The sequence below is a fragment of the Larimichthys crocea genome, chromosome XVI, assembly GCF_000972845.2.
Source record: "Larimichthys crocea isolate SSNF chromosome XVI, L_crocea_2.0, whole genome shotgun sequence".
NCBI lineage: Eukaryota > Metazoa > Chordata > Actinopteri > Sciaenidae > Larimichthys > Larimichthys crocea.
This window is the reverse complement of record NC_040026.1, coordinates 11,062,863-11,080,686: the sequence shown is the minus strand read 5'-3', so window position 1 is coordinate 11,080,686 and position 17,824 is coordinate 11,062,863. Positions and strand designations below refer to the sequence as shown.

The 17,824-nt window shown below is 38.1% G+C and overlaps 2 protein-coding genes across 2 annotated transcripts; both read right to left on the bottom strand.

Moving 5' to 3' along the window:
• Positions 1 to 5,073: 5,073 nt before the first annotated feature.
• noxo1b (NADPH oxidase organizer 1b) lies at positions 5,074 to 8,436 on the bottom strand. The gene is made up of 8 exons (XM_027289178.1): positions 8,211 to 8,436; positions 8,001 to 8,081; positions 7,786 to 7,858; positions 7,477 to 7,660; positions 7,167 to 7,375; positions 6,954 to 7,061; positions 6,590 to 6,707; positions 5,074 to 6,456 (listed from the first exon to the last, which is right to left on the bottom strand). Exons 1-8 carry the CDS (start codon positions 8,283 to 8,285, stop codon positions 5,793 to 5,795), a joined length of 1,512 nt encoding a protein of 503 aa, XP_027144979.1. The 5' UTR covers positions 8,286 to 8,436; the 3' UTR covers positions 5,074 to 5,792.
• A 5,406-nt stretch (positions 8,437 to 13,842) lies between these two features.
• Positions 13,843 to 16,127, bottom strand: LOC109138503 (SUN domain-containing protein 1-like). Its single transcript, XM_027289184.1, has 7 exons — positions 15,997 to 16,127; positions 15,697 to 15,890; positions 15,476 to 15,586; positions 15,229 to 15,353; positions 14,918 to 15,091; positions 14,712 to 14,801; positions 13,843 to 14,577 (listed from the first exon to the last, which is right to left on the bottom strand). The coding sequence occupies exons 1-7, from the start codon at positions 16,071 to 16,073 to the stop codon at positions 14,461 to 14,463; spliced, it is 888 nt and encodes a 295-aa protein (XP_027144985.1). The 5' UTR covers positions 16,074 to 16,127; the 3' UTR covers positions 13,843 to 14,460.
• Between the last annotated feature and the right edge of the window lie 1,697 nt (positions 16,128 to 17,824).

Here is a 17,824-nt window from a genome sequence, read left to right as displayed (position 1 = left end):
TAAACTTAATCTTGTTAGGTATACATATTACCTGTTTAAAAAATTGTGAGCCCATTCAACTTAACCTATTTAAAGAAGCACATGGTGTCCCAGGTAAATATGTCAGTCAGATCATCAGCAAATTATAGGCTTAACACTTCAATTAATAACTATTTAACTTAATGAAAGAAGTGTCTCAAGTGTCAAGTCAGAAGTAGGACAATATTATTCTTTTGTATGCATGTCTTTCCTCTCCATCTGCTTCTCTTCTTCTTTTTTTCCTTGACATAAAAAAAGAAACATCAGCTTTGCACCAAACATAAATGGCAAGAATGTTACTCAGAATAGTGATGTCATTGTACATGATGAATGCAATCTGTGTCAACTTGCACAGATGACTCACCAAAAGTAAATTCTTGGACTTAAGTTTCCTGGTTACTGTAAATAAAATAAGTGGACACACACACAACACACACACACACACATACAGATACTGTAGATAGAGATAATAAAACCTGTTTGGTGATTATAAAAAGTGCATATTAAACTACTGGAGAGCCTTTCCCATCACTGGCACATTTCTGACTCATTATTCACCACGTTTCCTTGTTTCCTTGTTTCTAAACATAACAAATCTGTTCTTAACAGCTGTTCCTCAGAACAGAGGAGTTACTGATAATTACGCCAGACCTGTTTCGTTTTACTGCCCGACATATGAATGGTCATAGAAGCTTAAATTTTTTCTTGTCAAAATATAAATGAGAAACATTTTCAATTTCATTTTCAAACTTTGTCAAATGTAATTTAATGTTGTTTGCTATATTTGCATTGTTCTTACTGATTAGTCATGACCCAGGTTCCATGGTTCATTATGTAATCATGGACTCTACAGCAGATGTGTCTATTGCAGCTCAATCTTCCATCATTGCACAAGTTTAAAAAAAATTATGAACACAGATAACTACGACTCACCTTTCACCTGAGATTTCTTTGTTTGACTTTTGAAATCTTTGATCTTTGATGCCTGACTACTTTGTAAATTTTGCCTAGAGGACTGTGTTTGCAAACCCGCACATGAATCCTGAACTACTGAAATGTCGAAAAAGTAGGAAATGTTGCATAATTTTGTTTTATGCTAAACAAAGTTGAAAATCTTTTTTTTTTAAATCAACAAAGGGAAAAGTTTAGAGGGATGGTGATGATGCTGGATAGATATTTTGACTTCACCTGAACTAATGAGAAAACAAGATATGGCTATACTTATGGCCTTTTCAAACACAACGGGAGTTGACGTGTGCTCGATTCTTGGTTTAGCGCTCTCTGTGGGTGAATTTTTTGTTAGGCACAGCAAAAAAACAAACACTGAGGCATGACCTAAGCCATTGAAAACAATAGGTTTCAGTGCACATAGTTTTTATTGTGTGTGAAAGCGCCATTAGGTCCAGGCTGTACATTGGCACAGTGGTGGAAACGTCTCAGCCACTATTGTGCGATGATTTACTATCAAATAAGATTAATTTTCTTTTAGACTTCCTACAAATGAGTTTTTTAGGGACTGTATGGAAATTATTAGGATGGGGAGGGGAGCTGAACCTCTTCAATTAATATTATTTTATTGTCTCTCCCACTGACTTAAAATAAGACATCATTTTCCTCGATATAATAGTCTAATAGTATAATAGTCACTATAAATGACTGAAAGAGTTCATAAATAGTGCTTGTGGTTCTACTAGACACGTTGCAGAAGTGTCACAGAAGCAGCTCGCTACTCTGCACCCCCCAAAATACTCACCTAGTCTATTTTTGACAGAAGCAAGATGCACAGAGCAGATGAGGAGCCGATGAAGACAGAAAGTTGGACAAAGGAACGGCGTAGAGCATCTGTTCAGTTTTCAAAATAAAATACCAAGACTGCCAATCATGAAAACATACAGTATAGTAAAAGAAACCATTTGACTGTGTAGCCTACTTACCCACACAAATCATAAAAGAGAAATGACTCACACAATAAAGTGGAAGTTGTGGTACAAAACCAACGTTAAAGAGTCATTCCCAGTGAAATCAAGGAGTTAACATCATCATCAAACATCATGATTTCAAGTCAAATTAGCACTATTAGCAAAGATTAGGAAAACATTGTGATTTAGGTTCCAATTACCATCTGCATCACGGCTACAACAGTAAACATGTGGTGAAGGTTAAAGGGTTAAAAACCCTCTGATAGGTTGGAAACAGTAAACATCTGAAGACTGATGTTTCATAGACCAGTTTATCCACATCAGCCTCTTACACATACACTTTCTCCTTTCTTAATAATTACTGTGTCGCTGGAACATAAAACATGTAGCTTTGGTGCACTCACTAAACTAATTGATGCGGTTGTTTTTTCTTGGGAAGAAATAGACGTATAGGTTCCATAAAGACCCTCCCCAGCTTTACCCCATAAAATGCCAGAGTACATAACCCGTCTCCACACTAATAATTCCATACAGTCTATCCACATCTCTGTTGTCATGAAAATCATTTTTACATTTGAAAGAACATGTAGACAATACATTGTGTAGTTTGATCACGTGATCACGGCTAAATTCATCTCAGCAGTGATCCCTTTGTGGTTGGCTTATGCAACCTCAATTTAACTCACCTCAGTGAGAGGTGAGTTACCTTTGATAGGTGTCATGGATCTTCGGTTTTAGGTAAACTGATATGATAAATACAATGCCACATTCTGTCTAGAATTGCAGCTTGTTCTTTCTGCCTTCCTGCCCCACCCCTCTAACAGTTCTTCTTTGTGTTGCTCTCATTACACACTTGCAGATGCATGATTCATTCACATGCAGTACATTATATCTTTGTGCATGCTTGTGCACACCCAACCAAGAAGTCTCACACTTCCTGCTTTATCATCTATAATTAGACTTTGTCCATTTCTTTTCATTGCTTTCTGTTTACTCCATTTCCCAGAATTCTATCCAACATCAACAACTTTTCTATTCAGGTGTGCCTTTAACGATAACTGAGATTATAGTACCTGTGGTGGCAGTGACTTGAGCGTAACAGACTGTTAAGATATACTACTTTAAAGAAAAAAGAATGTTGAGACTCCAGTCTGACAGATTTGTGATTGATAGCAGCTCTGACAAGAAGCCATCATTCTGAAACTGATACCAACTCTCAGGTCAGATGATACACAAACATAACAAATACCAGTTTGTCATGTCTTTAATGAGGAAAATGAATACTGTGTTTACAGAAGACAGTTTTTGTGAACTGTTGGAATTAGCAGCCTTATCTAAAAAAAAAAAGAGGTGTGTTTATATTGTTATACTATCACATGAAGTTAATTAGTCAGATAAAAATCCAGAACTTCCCTGTTATAGATCAAATAAACTAAATTGGTTCAAAGGTGAAATGCTGAGTTTTTTGTTTTTTTTACTGTTTGTTTTGCGGATTCTCAGGAATCTAATGTTGCTCAGTTACTCATCAGTTCCAACCTGTTTGACGTTCACTCTTCCATCTCTCATTCTCCTCAAAATCTATCAGCTTACATTTAACTACAGTTGGCCTCTGCCTTGACATGTGTTATTTAATAGTTATAATTACATATATGAACATTACTGTATTATTGACATTATCTTATTACTTTTGGCCAGCTGTTCTCATAAAGAAATCATGACGATCACCATGCTTTAGGGTTTAGCAGTTTTCCTGTTACCACAACAATCTCTTATTTGCTCACAATTGTACTTTTAAAGGTCCAGTGTGTAAGATTAAGATTATTTCCTTGCAGGAATTGAATTCATAACATTCATAACTCTGTTTTCATAGTAGTGTAGTGTAAAATCACCTGAAATTAAGAATTGTTATGTTTATGTTACCATAGAATGAGACCTTTATATCTACAGTGAGAGTGGGTGGAGTCCTCCATGTTGAACCATTTTTGTACAGTAGCCCAAAACAGACAAATCAAACACTGGTCTAGATATGGCCTTTTGCTTTTTATGTGAATTTTTCCTCCGTGCTTGGAAGGACAGGGCCAGGCATGGAAGAGCATTCATTTGGCTGCAATCTGCAACTTCAGACATTTGTACAAGCAAGATTATTATACTGTGTCTTGTCATGTTTTCTGTAGAAATACCTGAAAAGTTAGACCAAAATACATACATGCTCTCTTCTAAATTCATAAATGAGTGAGAACTTGACTCGGACTTAGTTTTCCTACACCTTAAGACAAGGGACACTCTTTTAGTGACAATAATGTTTGCCTTTTGGATAGGGAGGAGTGAAGGAGGATATGTGTGAAAGTAGATAAACCATCCTTCAGCAGAGAAGGCCAGGTTACAATAGCCTGGTTAATGATCCCCCAAAGGTTAAATACCTGGGTTTCCCTACCATACAGACAGAACTGAGGAAGAAGCCTCTTAAGAGGTGAGGAATGAGAGAGGAAACGTCTTCACAGATCAAAAACCAAACAGAGTTTCTCCAGATTGAACTCTTCTCAAAGAGCGTTGACCCGGATGACTGCAAACCTTCATAAGGTTTATGGGATTTTAGGGACTTTAGGGATTTTAGGTTTTAGCATGCCACATATGGCATGTTTACACAGGGCCACGCATACATCTTGAGATCATTGTGTTGTAATGAATGGTATGGAGACAATGGCGTCTCTCCTTGCCATATAGAGTAGTGTCTAGAAAAGTAGGCGCCCTTCTGATCATTACTGCGGTAACTGAGGTCAGAGGATCAGGCTGTCTCACTGCCTAGACATAACAGATAGGGAAACATAACGTGGGAGTCTCTACAGAATCAAACAATGTCGGACCAGTAAAAGGGTAAACATATTTCTTGTTTGAAGACTGAAAAAGAATTTGTGAATACCTCATGTAGATGCATTGAATATGACATACATGGAGAATTTATGGAACTGTCTTGAGGGCTTCATCAGCATCATGCAATTACAAGTGTTTTGATAAACCATTCTCCTTGATAAAGTTTCAATAAACCTTTCAGGATAAGACATCTTGGACTTTCTCCACTAACTGAACAGACCATAAATGAATACAATTCTCCACAACACTTGCTACTTTTGTGCAAATTGGATTTTATTGACCTGTTAACGTGACAATTATACATGAACTTGTATATACGTAAACTCTTACAGGTTATAGCTCAGTGCATATTAAACATAAATTAGCTACAACATATCCATACAATAAGCAACAATTCAACAAAAATAGAAAGCAATAATTCAATAATCAATAGCGGTGTGGTGTATCATTCACCTGCTCTGGGCCATATGTTCATTTGTAGGAGACAGAAACTACTTACACACAGTATACTGTATAGTCTGGTAAAAAATATAACATTTTCATCTGTCATGAAACATTGTGGTAAAACTGTGATAAAGAGGCAACAGATATACAAATTAAACACATATACACTGTTAAATAGAGCTCAGTGAAAATATTTAACCTCTTCAGCTCCAGCAATCCACTTAAATTTACCTTTAAGTGGCTTAAGAAATATAAAAAACTTTTCGTTTTACAACTGTATGAAAATGTAACCTACATTTTCTTTCTTGTACCTTCTCTGTTTAATGCTTCACTGAAGCTACATTATTCTTCTACTGAGTGAAATATTCAATCTTAAATCATGTTCCATTTGACCAAACATTTCTTCAGATATCATCTGAAGGAATTCAGCATACTTTAATCTTTTGACTGAGAGATCTATGGGACGATCTGTGGAGCTGAACAGGTTAAACATTACACATGAATATATATTAAAATATAGAGAGTATGATTTGTCATTCTCTAGCGGCTGTGGGTGGACTCTGGTTGAATCTGAAGCCTCCTCTTGGTGGCCAGTGCTGCCTTGCGGGTCAAGGTGGTGCAACGGGTCAGGATCTCCTCGGTTTTGGGTCTTGGTGGTACCCTGGGAGCGTTAGAGGCCGTCTCACTGCCTTTGGATGTGACAGATCCGGAGCTCTCTGAACTTGTCTTGGAGCCACGGCGGTCTGAGATGCCCAGATCGGGGCCTCTTTGCCCGTTCCCTGTAGCGCTGACTCCAGACTGTTGCCATGCGTCTTCTTTTAAACTAGAGTCTGATCCGCTACCTGTGCTTGAGGAGAGGCTGGAGAAGCTGAGGTCGGTGCTTGTGTTGCTCATGCTGCGTGCACGGCTGTCTGGCACTGAGCTGTCGTTCACCATTGGTGTTTGCGTCCAGGTCTCTGAGAGGACATCCAGAGATCTGGTCTTGTGGAGACGCCCTGGCACACCTCTGGACTGACTTGCAGAATCCAATTGTGGGCTGTTTTCTTCGTTGATTCTGGGTGTATAGGATGCCTGAGGTTCCCTGCTGTCTGCCAGGTTTAGAGAGGAGCTATGAATCTTTCTTTGCAGGGTGAAAAGGCCTGCCCGAGGGTTGTTGTATGGTTGCAGGTACATGGAGGGGATATAACCTCCCTTGCCATTGAATCTGAAGAGAGGGTTGCAAGAAAATGATATTTATTTCAACCTGTAAATCATCACATGGCGGACACCCTGTATTAACTAAATCTAAACAAAAAAATGTATATTGTTTGCATTGCAGACAGCAAAGATTGAGATACCTGATGAGCCACCAGCCGTTGTCAGACTTCCTCAGAACCTCAACCACAGAGCCAATAGGCACAGATACCTCATCATTGTTCTTAGCCGTGTAACTCCTCACGGCACAGTACAGGGCACCTAAAGGTCACAAGAAAACAAGCTTGAAACAACAAGCACTGCTGTGCAATTAAATTGTTCCACACAACTGCATGTTAACTGGTTAAACAGCGCTCTCCAGTGGTGGACATTTGTATTAATTAGGCCTCATAGTAAAATGTCAAGTATGTGCATCTGGCACAGGTGATGGGAAGTGCACCAACGTCTGACTTATCTAATCTAATCTAAGCTTGTTACCTTCAGCTGCCAGTTATAGAAATATCTCACCTCCGAGCTGGAGTCCAGCATCCTCATCTTCCTCTCCTTCCCATAACACCAGGTAAGGAGCAGGAAACCAAGCCAAATGCTTAGCCTCATTCTCCACCAGCCACCAACCTGCACAGGACGTAAAACACACTCTGAGCATAACAGAACTGAGTGTGAGCAGAGGCAGTTTGTAAATGTTGAGATCAAATGCTCCATGTAAGCTCCAGCACTGACCTGCAGGGTCTTTGATCAGGACGTCCAGCTTTTCATCCACGTCAACCTTGAATGGACGATTCTTGGTATCCTTTGTCTCGTAAGCTGCCACACAACGGTAAGTCTGGGTGACAAATGGGTGGGTGACGTGACCTGCCTGCTGACGGGTCACGTCACCCCCTCCTCCACCGGAGCCATCGGACATATCATCGGACAGCAGGATCATGATGCTGCATGAGAGAGAGAGAGAGAGCGAGAGAGACTTTGTTGACAGAGCTCTTATCAACACCTCTCACATAAATCAGACTAAACACTGACGTGGCAACCCTACCTGTTCTTGGTGAAGTCTGACTGCAGGTCATGGGCTTGGGGTATGAAGAACTGAGTGACCTCTGAGCTCCGAGTCACAGTCTGCTCACACTTCAGCAGTTTGTCGCAGTAACTCTCCAGGAACTTCATGCGTTGAACAGATCGCTGGGATCCTTTCTGCTTCATGCTGCTCCTCCTGGCCTCCCCTGTAACAAGGAGAGGAAATTCATTTTAAGATACAATAAAATACAAGATATTAAACTGTTGTGGTTTATTCATGGATGCTTGTACAACAGAGACTTTGCAATCAATAAATATAACCAATTATTACCTCTAAATTTGGGGATCACTCTGTCGTTTTTCCGGAAAGGGTTCATATGAGGGAACCTCTTTTTCAGCTGCCTCTGTTTGGGAAAAAAATAAAAAAATAAAAAAATTAATTATATTATAATTATATTATATTAAGTATGTATTTTTTATTGATAATTACTCATGTGAATGTAATATTATGTAAACCACACATTGTGTTTTTATTCCCCCACTTACATGAAATTTCTTGAAATTCTGGAAGGACCTGTAGATAATCACCTCAGCCTGGTCAGACCACAGCACAGATATCATGAACATCTGTGGAAAGAGAGAGAGAAAGAAATCAGAGATGGATCTTAAATATTTTTATAATAAAAGTAAATAATAAAAGTTTTAATAATTAAATATAATAAAAAAAAATTAAAAAAAAAAAAAAACTTAACTCACCTTGAGTTTTGGTGTGTCCCTGCGGACAGCTCCAATGATGCGGGCACTGATCACAAAGCGGTGGTCACCGGTCATCGTGATGTCTTGTGTGTCTCAGCTCAGCTGCCTTCACCTTCAGGTTCAGTTTCAGTTTCCTCGACTGCTCCGCTATCTCTCTCTCTCTCTCTGGAGGTCAGACGCGGTATTTATACATCTCGGGGCGGGACCGAAAAAAAAACACACGGGAGAACTCGTGAAAAAGATGCAGACATCCAGAGGCGTGACCTGCAGCGGTGAAAGAGGTTTGGCTGGATCTCCTTTGACAGTGAATAAAATCGTGCAGGAAATTCCAGAAAAATAGGATGGAAGACATCTCAACAATACAATTTTGTGCCAAAGTTAAAAAAAAGAAAAGAAAGAAATAACATTAATGCAATGAAAATTAACCTATTATACACATTGTTTTGTCATATTAATAATACTGTCAGATTTCAGATGTAATCAGATGAAAATATGCAAGGCCCGAATATATCAGATCATATGTCACCTAGTGACATAATAATCCAGTTAATATTCAATCTACATTATTACTTGATTAACTTCACTCAAAAGACATATTTTGTGACAAATTCAGAGTGTCAGCAAAGTATATGTGCATTTTAGACATTTGGGAAATACACTAATAAAGACTTAATCACCTCTTGCCAAGAGGTTACCGTTTGATGGGCCAAAGATTGAGGAACTGCATTCTTTGCACACCTTGTGTTGTGGAGAAATTGCTGAAGTCAAAAGTCAATGGTGAGGTCAGGAAGGAAGAAAGTGTTCAGGAGCCTCTGATGTCTTTTATGCTGTATTATTTATTGATGCTTGGTCCAAGGAGAATTAGAGACACTCTCAAAGTACATCAGAAGTGCCTGAGTCGCTCTCACATTCTGCCCAACTCATCCTGGTGGATAGACTTTAAACCCCAAGATAGCACCACAAATACTACTAAACGTAGTATTTATATACAAAAAGTATTCTTAGCTGTTCTATTCACAAGTTCAGATCTGTAAAGTCAAAGAAAATCCAGGATATGATTCAGAAGCAATGAGGAATGCCTGCTGAACACCCAGCGTCAGTATGAGAGTAATAGATTACCTCTTTATCTTTAATAGATTACGTTTGTCTCACACTTTAGTTTCTTTTGTGGCTATGTACTGATACTCCTGTCGGTATCAGACCGCCAATCCCAGTTTTGAAATGTGATAGCAAACTTTATAGGGTTGATAGCTAATATGCAACCAGGAGATGGTTAGCTTAGTGTAGCAACAAGACTGGGTTTTAACAGTTAGTCTGTGCAAAGGTTACAAAACATTGTTGGGGTCAGATGGAAACTAAATTTTGTTGTGCAGCCATTGTACCAACTGCTACAGTAATCCTTCCTAAAACTTGTACACTTACAAACAAACAAACAAACATCATATAATTACAAAATGTTAACAGTTCTTGTATTATCAGCTGATCCATTTTCATAATACAGGTGCATTTTTCAACTTCAAATTCAAATTTTCACCGTTGAAAACCAAGCTATTCCCTTGGTGCAAGCAAACATGTTATTGTTTTATTACATTTATTACAGTATCTGCCAGTCCTGTCTTCCTTAAGCACTTCCTGGTATTTCCAACATCCTCAACTCCCGTAATTAAAACTTTTATGCACGTGCAAGTTCTTAACACTTGTCATCTGGCAGCAATATCCCTTATCAGGAACGAGTGTGGAGAGCTGTGTGTATTGAGACTGACTAAATAGGTAAGGGGCATGCATGTGTGTGTGTTTGGAGGGGGGGAGCAGGTGTTTCTTCAAAGTGAGGATTGCATGAGAGGGCCAGAGTCAGAGGGGGTTATCCCAGCCACTCATCAGATGGACGTGGGTGTGGAGTCCTTGTCTGAAGTGAAGCCAGCGTTTTATCACACAAACACACACAGCGTTGTGGTGTAAAAGGTCAGGACTGTCCAGTTTTGTGTACGACCCGGGAAGATTTCAGCACCTGAGGGTAAAAGCACGTGAGGTTTCCCACAGTGAGCACGGGGACTATGACTCTGAACTTTTTCAGGCATGTGTTGACGACACGAGAGAAGGCAAAGGCGCAGAAAACAATATGCACGTGTATGTTAGGTGTAGGTGTAGTGCCCCAAAATAGTGATCGATAGTTCAGTTTACAAAAAGAAACAAGAACATGAAACATCTTTCTCTTTTCTCATCATTCTTTTTTCTTTTTTTTTTTTACATCACTGTCCTTTGTCTTTTGGAATAACGTTTCCTTGTTTGAGGGCTTGTGAATCAGGCCTGCACGAGGGTTGTTGTATAATCAGCTCAAAGATAATAAGGTTTCTGTGAGGGACAGTAAGACTTTAGCTATGCAGTGGAACTGGATGTGCCATTATTGGTAAACCTCGGATTATTAGCTCTATCAAAAATGCCTTCCATCCTGTCCTAAAAAATCACCAGGATTTTCCACCTAGCACCACACAGCATCATTGTGCTTGGTTTGGGCTGGCTTCACAATCGCTTCTTTGTTTGGTTTGCTTTGAAACTGACAATAGAAATGTCAGAGAAATTGTCCAGGTGCATGTCTCATACTGTAGCTTTCGTTTTCCTCTGTCTCTACTGAACGTTTAAAGGGATATGATATGTTACCATCTCGGAAAATTTATTGACTGAAAAGAAAAACATATTAAAGAAAAACATAAAACGACGACGATGAGCATGAATAGATAAAAAAAAATCTCTTCAGATTTGACGTTGCATCCTTGTCAATGACGATAAGGCGAAGGAAATAAAAAGCATTTCCCTCTTTGTAATAAGCAAAGAATTTATGTTGTTTGTTTAATAGAAGATGTATGTTAGCAGGAAAAGATAACTCAGTTAACCAGAAACCACACAGCTGAGGACGTGACACAAAGCATAATTAATGGCTTTCAGCACGGCCCCTGCACAAACACTGGCAAATTCTTCAGGATGTAAATGCACCGTGTGCCCCTTTGGGAAACAATTAATGGTCTGGAAAAGCCAGATTTTTCAGTAGTTGTGTGTTGTAGTAACCAAGTAAACGCTGAATAGATAAGTGTGTAAAGGACGTGGATTTATTCCATTATATGAGACATTATATCTTATATCTATATTAACACCTATGATTTCATTACAAGAAAGCTGCAGATGTGGCGAACGTGACAATAAACTTACATTGCTGCCATAAAAATAAATGTTGGTTGCTCACCGCTGTGCATGGACAAGGTGGAGTCATTGGATAAGAGTGGACAGCTTCTGAGAAGTTTTTAATAAGTTATCACGAGTAGAAGGAAGTTGTGGACTTGACAAACAAACCAGTGACTGTAATTCTACAGTTAACTGCCAGGAAATCTTGAGATCAGTCCAAAGGGATTTAACTGTACGTGCATACACTGTACATGAGTCACCTGAAATATAAAAGGAAATGCTGACATTGAGTTATGGGATTCCTCATGTGATTCATAAAGATGTTCTACCAATGTTTTGCCTACTTTTTATTTTATCTTATTTTATTTTATTTATTTTTCGGCATTTTTATATCCTCTGGTATAAGAGTCTTGAGGTACTTAATTAGATATATTTACATAATACTCATGTTCACTCACGTTCTTTCACGTTCTCATGTTCTTTCTTTTGCGTGTGACACTGTAAACCTTTCAAATCATAAGCTCCTTTGTAATCACTACATTGAAGTCATCCATTACTGACGACACCTTATGTTTTTTTTGGAAATTCCAGACTAATCAGGAGTAGCTTTCCGGCTTTGCAGGTGCTTATTTAATTTTTAGGCTGTAATTCTGGTTTGGAAATTCTCATGCTTAATTATGCAATTCTCTTATTGTACTAAAGAGTAGAACAAATGCGCGATGACACATGGAAGGTATTGATATCTAAAAAATTAGTCACCTTAAAGTCACAATGGACATGTGTACTTCGCAATACTTGATTTTGTCCGCTGGGAATTTACCTGTTGCTGTGAAACGCTTCAGCTATTTCATTTGCATTCATTTAACTGGGCCAGCGTTAGGCAACTTAGGAATGGAGTAGTCCAACATGTTTGAAGTGTCTAAATAGTATTGTACTCTGTACACGCTGTACTGTTACTTGACCAAATATTGAGATGTTTTACTGATATTTTGTCTATGTTTTATTTTATTTGCTTAATTTTTTTGGCACTTTTATTTCCTCTGGTATAAGAGTTGAGATACTTAACTTACTTAAGACTCTTATGCCGAGCTATTTTCGGTTATGTTATCACTCATGTTATGAGCCAATATTTGCATTTGACCAAACAGTTTACACCAGATATGCTGGTAAGGGCTTGTGTTACCCAGCCAAAGGACTAAAGGACTCAAAAACATGAAAGGCTTAACAAAACAAAAACACAATTATTCTTATTCTCAATTAAAACATAGAGCTGCATATTATAGTTAATTTCTGTCATATTCTGTCAATAAAGCCCCCTAAATTTCATACACTGGAACTTTAATGCAATTAATGTTTATAATATGTATTATATTGTTATTGTTATGAAATCTTATTTATCCCAACAGGAAAATGAACATCTTCATCAAATTTTATGGCAATCCATTTGATAATTGTCGAAACATTTCAGAGCCACAAATATTAACTTAATGGTGGCACTATACTAAAGGACTGAGTGGGCAACTGCTCTAATGGAGGCGCAGAGAAGCGTGTAAGACTGCAGTGTAAGACTGCAGCTCTGCTAAGGTGTCAGAAAGATAACCTAATTACTTTGTCAATTACATGTTGCTTCCTGTTATTAGGTCTGTTTCTGTGTGGTTATTAATTTCCTGCTGATCATAGAAGTGTCAGCAGAGGTCACTGTAGGCATAAGACATTAGGAGCTGACTCAGGTAGTGTTCAATTATTTAATTATTTCTCTTTTATTAATTAAGTCCATGTGTTTGCTCTCTTTCCTTTACCAGGTTGTCTGTGTCTGTGCTAGACACCAAGACTTCATCCTTATCTTCCTCATCATCAGCAAGATCTGCAAGAAAGTGAACGAAGTCCTCAACTTCATCCTCATCTTTGCAATCAGAGGAAGGTGGTAGATTGTCTGCTTTGTTCTCAGCCTGGCTTTGTCTGTTCTCCAGTCTTCACCATCGTGCTCTGAAAAATCTCCCTGGACCTCACATGTTGTCTTTTCTTGTTGCATTTTGTACAAAAAAAAACCCCTAAGCAGTTCCTGTCTATGGTCTGCATTGTGGGTTTGGTGTTCCACCTCAAGCTTAACATTTGGGACATTTAAATGTTTTACTTTTAATTATATACCAGCTATTTTCAATGCTGATTTGCATGTGCGTTGTATAGTCCTGACTATATCCGACTTAATTTCTGAATGACCATATTCTTAGCATTTATTGTATTTAATATACATATTGTTTGTGAATGTGCATTCTACAGATTGCAGGTCATAAAGCAAGGGTTTTTCTTAAAAAATTCCCATAACACACGTCACGTCCATTTTGTCAATTTGAATAAAGAGTCAATATTGACTTTAATGTAGACCAAACTCAGAACCAACCGTACAGAAAATAATTCCTGATTATTAATAATTGTTGATGTAGAAAAGTCTGCAGTTTGAATATAACAGGGAAGTTCTGTTACAATTCAAGATTTAATTTAGATATTGTGAAATGAACATTGTGTGTTGAAGTCAAGAAGTTGAACACTGAGTAGTAATATCCCAGAACAAAATAATTCAAATTCATTATCTTCATTTGAATACAAGCCAAATGTTTTATGCCAATTCAAACTAAACACAACAGTTGCCATGTTTAGGCTGTGGGAGGAAACCGGAGCACCCGGAGAAAACCCACGCAAACATGGAGAGAACAGAAGTGTCAACCTCTGAGCCTCCATGCTGCCCAAAGAGTGAAGATAAATCAACTTCAAAACATCCTCCATTCATTTAAATGGAGGTGGAAATATTACTATATATGTATTAAAATATAATTATTATAATTAGTGTTTAAAGATTGATTTATCTTCATGGGCCAGGACCCATATTTATCGAGCAAAAATAAACACTGCACTAGTGCAGAAACCCCCCCACCCTGCCCCACCTATAGCAATTACTTGGAGAGAGTTGAGTGCTCGATAAATATGGGTCCTGAAACTACTTAAAAATGCTACTTAGAAATACTAATGAAAATTTAAAATTAAATATGACTTCTCTCCAAGTGAAGTAACAGTGCTAATAGGTGGGGAGTTTACCATAAACCCTGAAGCTGTAAATGCAGGTATAGTCTATGTTTCCCCAGTTATTTTCTATCTCTAGCCTCACATATCTAAAGATCCTTCTTTCTGGATTCTGGTAAGAGACAAGAGAGAGAGATGAATACAGAGAGTTAGATGTTGTAGCAGAGAACATGTCTTATCCTGTACAAAGAAACATTTTGGACAATAATCTGTTCCTGAGAGCGACACTGTATCACTTATACTCACAGGTAGGTGAAAGGTCTGAAATGCTGCACCATCTCGATCATAAACTAATCTTCCTAAATGGGTACCTGCCTCACCCGTGGTCGTCATTCCCTGGAGAAGAGCCAGAGCCAGAGAGATCAGTTGAAGTTGATTGGTTTTCTTGTGCACAATAACAATGACAAGTATACACATATATCTAGGATAATGACAAAAAATGTCTCACTTACATAAACAGAGAATTCCCTTGGTGCGCTTTCTATGTTGCCGTGAGGAGACTGGCTTTTCACAATGTGGCCAAGTGTCACGCGAGTGATGGAGATTGGGTGAGACAGAGAGACAAATAAATGCCCTCTTTCACCTGCAAATGGCCAGCATTGTCCTGTCAGCAATCTTGAGTGTCCCTGAGGGAAGAAAGTCAATAATTCAGTCTCCACAGCTCATAAACTACAACTGTTTCTTCTTGTTATTCCATCTGAACCACCACAAATGCAATTAAACTCTGTAAAATAACCTATGAATGTGGCTGTGTAATTCCTACCTGGATCACACCCTGCTGCGCTTTAGTAGAATACCACCAGTATAATAGTTTATCCCACATCATTCCTATGATGTGTTCTCGGGGCCAATATGTATTTGAAGATAAACTCTGCCAGACTTCAGCACCTGCATGCACACAAATCAAGCGCACACACACAAAGTTAGAAATCAACCTCCAAACAGGTAATTATACAATAATTCACATGTAAGAGTGATGATGAGACAGATGGATGCTGATGATGACTTACCTTGTGATTTCAAGGCGAAGTTTGGCATTGTGTCTGCCAGAGGAGCCAGCGTGATTATCTGCGCTCTCAATGACTTCACTTCCTTTTGGAGCTCACTTATCTGAGCTATTCCTGAGGGACATAAATATAAAACATAAAATATGATTTTTATCAACACCTGGACTATGGAGTGGAAATAAAAGCAGTAGAAATGATTGTAGCAGAACGTAGAAGTCACTCACCAAAAGCCAGAAGGAGCAGGATGAGGACGTTCGTCATGGTCCGCACAGTCATTTTAAAAGAGGCCCCTCCTCTGTTGGTCCCAGTCTGCTCCTCATATGGTGTTTGACTGTCTGCAGGGATACAGGTCTGAATGTGGTCCATACTTACCCTCCTCTTCAGGTTCTGGTCAAGTCTTCTCCTCCTCTGAAAGACCCTAAAAGATGCAGCAGAAGTTAGTAAAGACAACATGTGCACAAACGTTATACAACATGTACACATACAGTACACAACATGTGCACTCAAACACTACAGGAGCTCACCTGTATAAAATTTCTTTGTAGGAAACAGCTGGAGTTCCCTCCTTCCCTTCCTGCAGTCGAACACTTCTTCTCAACATGTCTGGAAAATAGAAAATAGAAAATGTTACTGCAACATGTAAACTGTGTGCAGGCTGCAGTCTTATAAACTCTGCTGAATGATTCCGAGAGAGATCACAGAGGTTCTACAGTGAGGTCACTCACAGTTCTACATTCTATATGCAAATGAGGTTGAAACAACATTAAAGTGAAATGAGTTATTTGCACAGACACATGATAAATGATGTTTTAATAACTTATTATTATGGTGATGTCAACTATTATACAGCAAGTATAACATCTGAACCAAACTGGGTTTTTTTGTTTGTTTGTTTTGTTTTGAGTCATCTCCATTTGTTTTACGTTCCTTTTTCTCGCCTCCATCTTTTTTTTTAGCTAGTTACATTTTATGTTATCTTAATTTCGGACTCATCGCTTCATATATTGAGCAAAATTAAAGCTATAAAACAAATCAAGTTTATCAAAGCATCACAACATGTTTTGTCATCGAATTCTAATCATTTTTGTAATACAAAATAAAATGTTCTTTAACAAATGATGAAAGAACAAACATTAACAATGTCATTGAGATTTTAAAATATTTTATTTTATCTCTTTATTCTACTGGTTCCCAATAATTTCCTAAAAATATACTGATATGTAACACTATAACTTTTTACAGCATAGCATACAATTCGACAGGTTTTAATAATCAATGAGAATTTAATGACTATTTACTTGGGTTTACCACAGCCGGTCTGTTTGAAGAGATGTCTTTGGAAATCAACAAACAAAACATTTTTCTGATAATAACCAGTGTGTGGCAATGACAGACTTTTCAAATTAAGTGTTTTCAAATACGTAAATACGATGTGCTCTCTCTATTTCAATAGCTTTGTCACTGAGTGAGGGTATCCACCTGGGAAGCATTTCTTGATCGCCCTCTCTTCCCGCGCTGATTCCTGTAATCCGAACGTTGTTTCTCCGGTTGTGGTCCTCTAACAGGGCGGTCTTCTGTTGAAATCACCACCTGATTTTATATTTTCACTGTTTCTTACGTTTACTTTGTCTTCCAAATGATATATGAATAATGTTGGTAACTTTTGACCCAAACATTAGTTCATAGAATCTCTTCTTGTGAAGCCGTTTGTCAGACTTTTGGAAAGTGGAATTGATTCTCTAATATAAATAAAAGTTTTTTATTCATTTGAGTAAAAATATATAACCGCACAAACAAATTCAGTGAACATAAAGCACTGACATTTCCATTGTGTATGTAACAACGTATATAAAGGAGATCATCCCGTCTGTTCTATTCAATGTGAACATTATAAGTGTCATTTATTGGTTGAGATGCTGTTGTAAGTCTATATTCTGACTGCAAAAGTTTAATAGCATTTATAAGATTATTTATAAGAAAATCTACACTTTAATATGATAAATATCATTGGAAATGCAACAATTGAAGGTTCAATTGCAGCTTTACCCTGCTCCAAAAATATAAAAACAGATACATGCACAAATCTCTACAATATGTATGAGTGTATAGTGCAAATTAAAAGCTTTGCAATAATCTTATTCAGCTGCAGTTTTCGGCACGTCTGGGTGTTTGAAAAGACAGAAACATTAGGGCCTACTAAAATTATTGAATTCAATGAAGCTAAATCAAAATCAAATCAAATCAATTTTATTTGAACAGCCCAAAGTCACAAAGTACATTTGCCTCGGAGGGCTTTACAATCTGTACAGGGAGTGACACCCTCTGTCCTTAGACCCTCGGTTCGAGTGAGGA

Coding starts and splice junctions, on each gene's coding strand:
- noxo1b (XM_027289178.1), bottom strand. CDS start 8,285: ATGACCGGTGACCACCGCTTTGTGATCAGTGCCCGCATCATTGGAGCT. Junction 8,082..8,210: donor GGGACACACCAAAACTCAAG/GTGAGTTAAGTT, acceptor CTCTTTCCACAG/ATGTTCATGATATCTGTGCT. Junction 7,661..7,785: donor AGTGATCCCCAAATTTAGAG/GTAATAATTGGT, acceptor TCCTTGTTACAG/GGGAGGCCAGGAGGAGCAGC.
- LOC109138503 (XM_027289184.1), bottom strand. CDS start 16,073: ATGTTGAGAAGAAGTGTTCGACTGCAGGAAGGGAAGGAGGGAACTCCA. Junction 15,354..15,475: donor CTTCGCCTTGAAATCACAAG/GTAAGTCATCAT, acceptor GTGTGCATGCAG/GTGCTGAAGTCTGGCAGAGT. Junction 14,578..14,711: donor TTCAGACCTTTCACCTACCT/GTGAGTATAAGT, acceptor GTCTCTTACCAG/AATCCAGAAAGAAGGATCTT.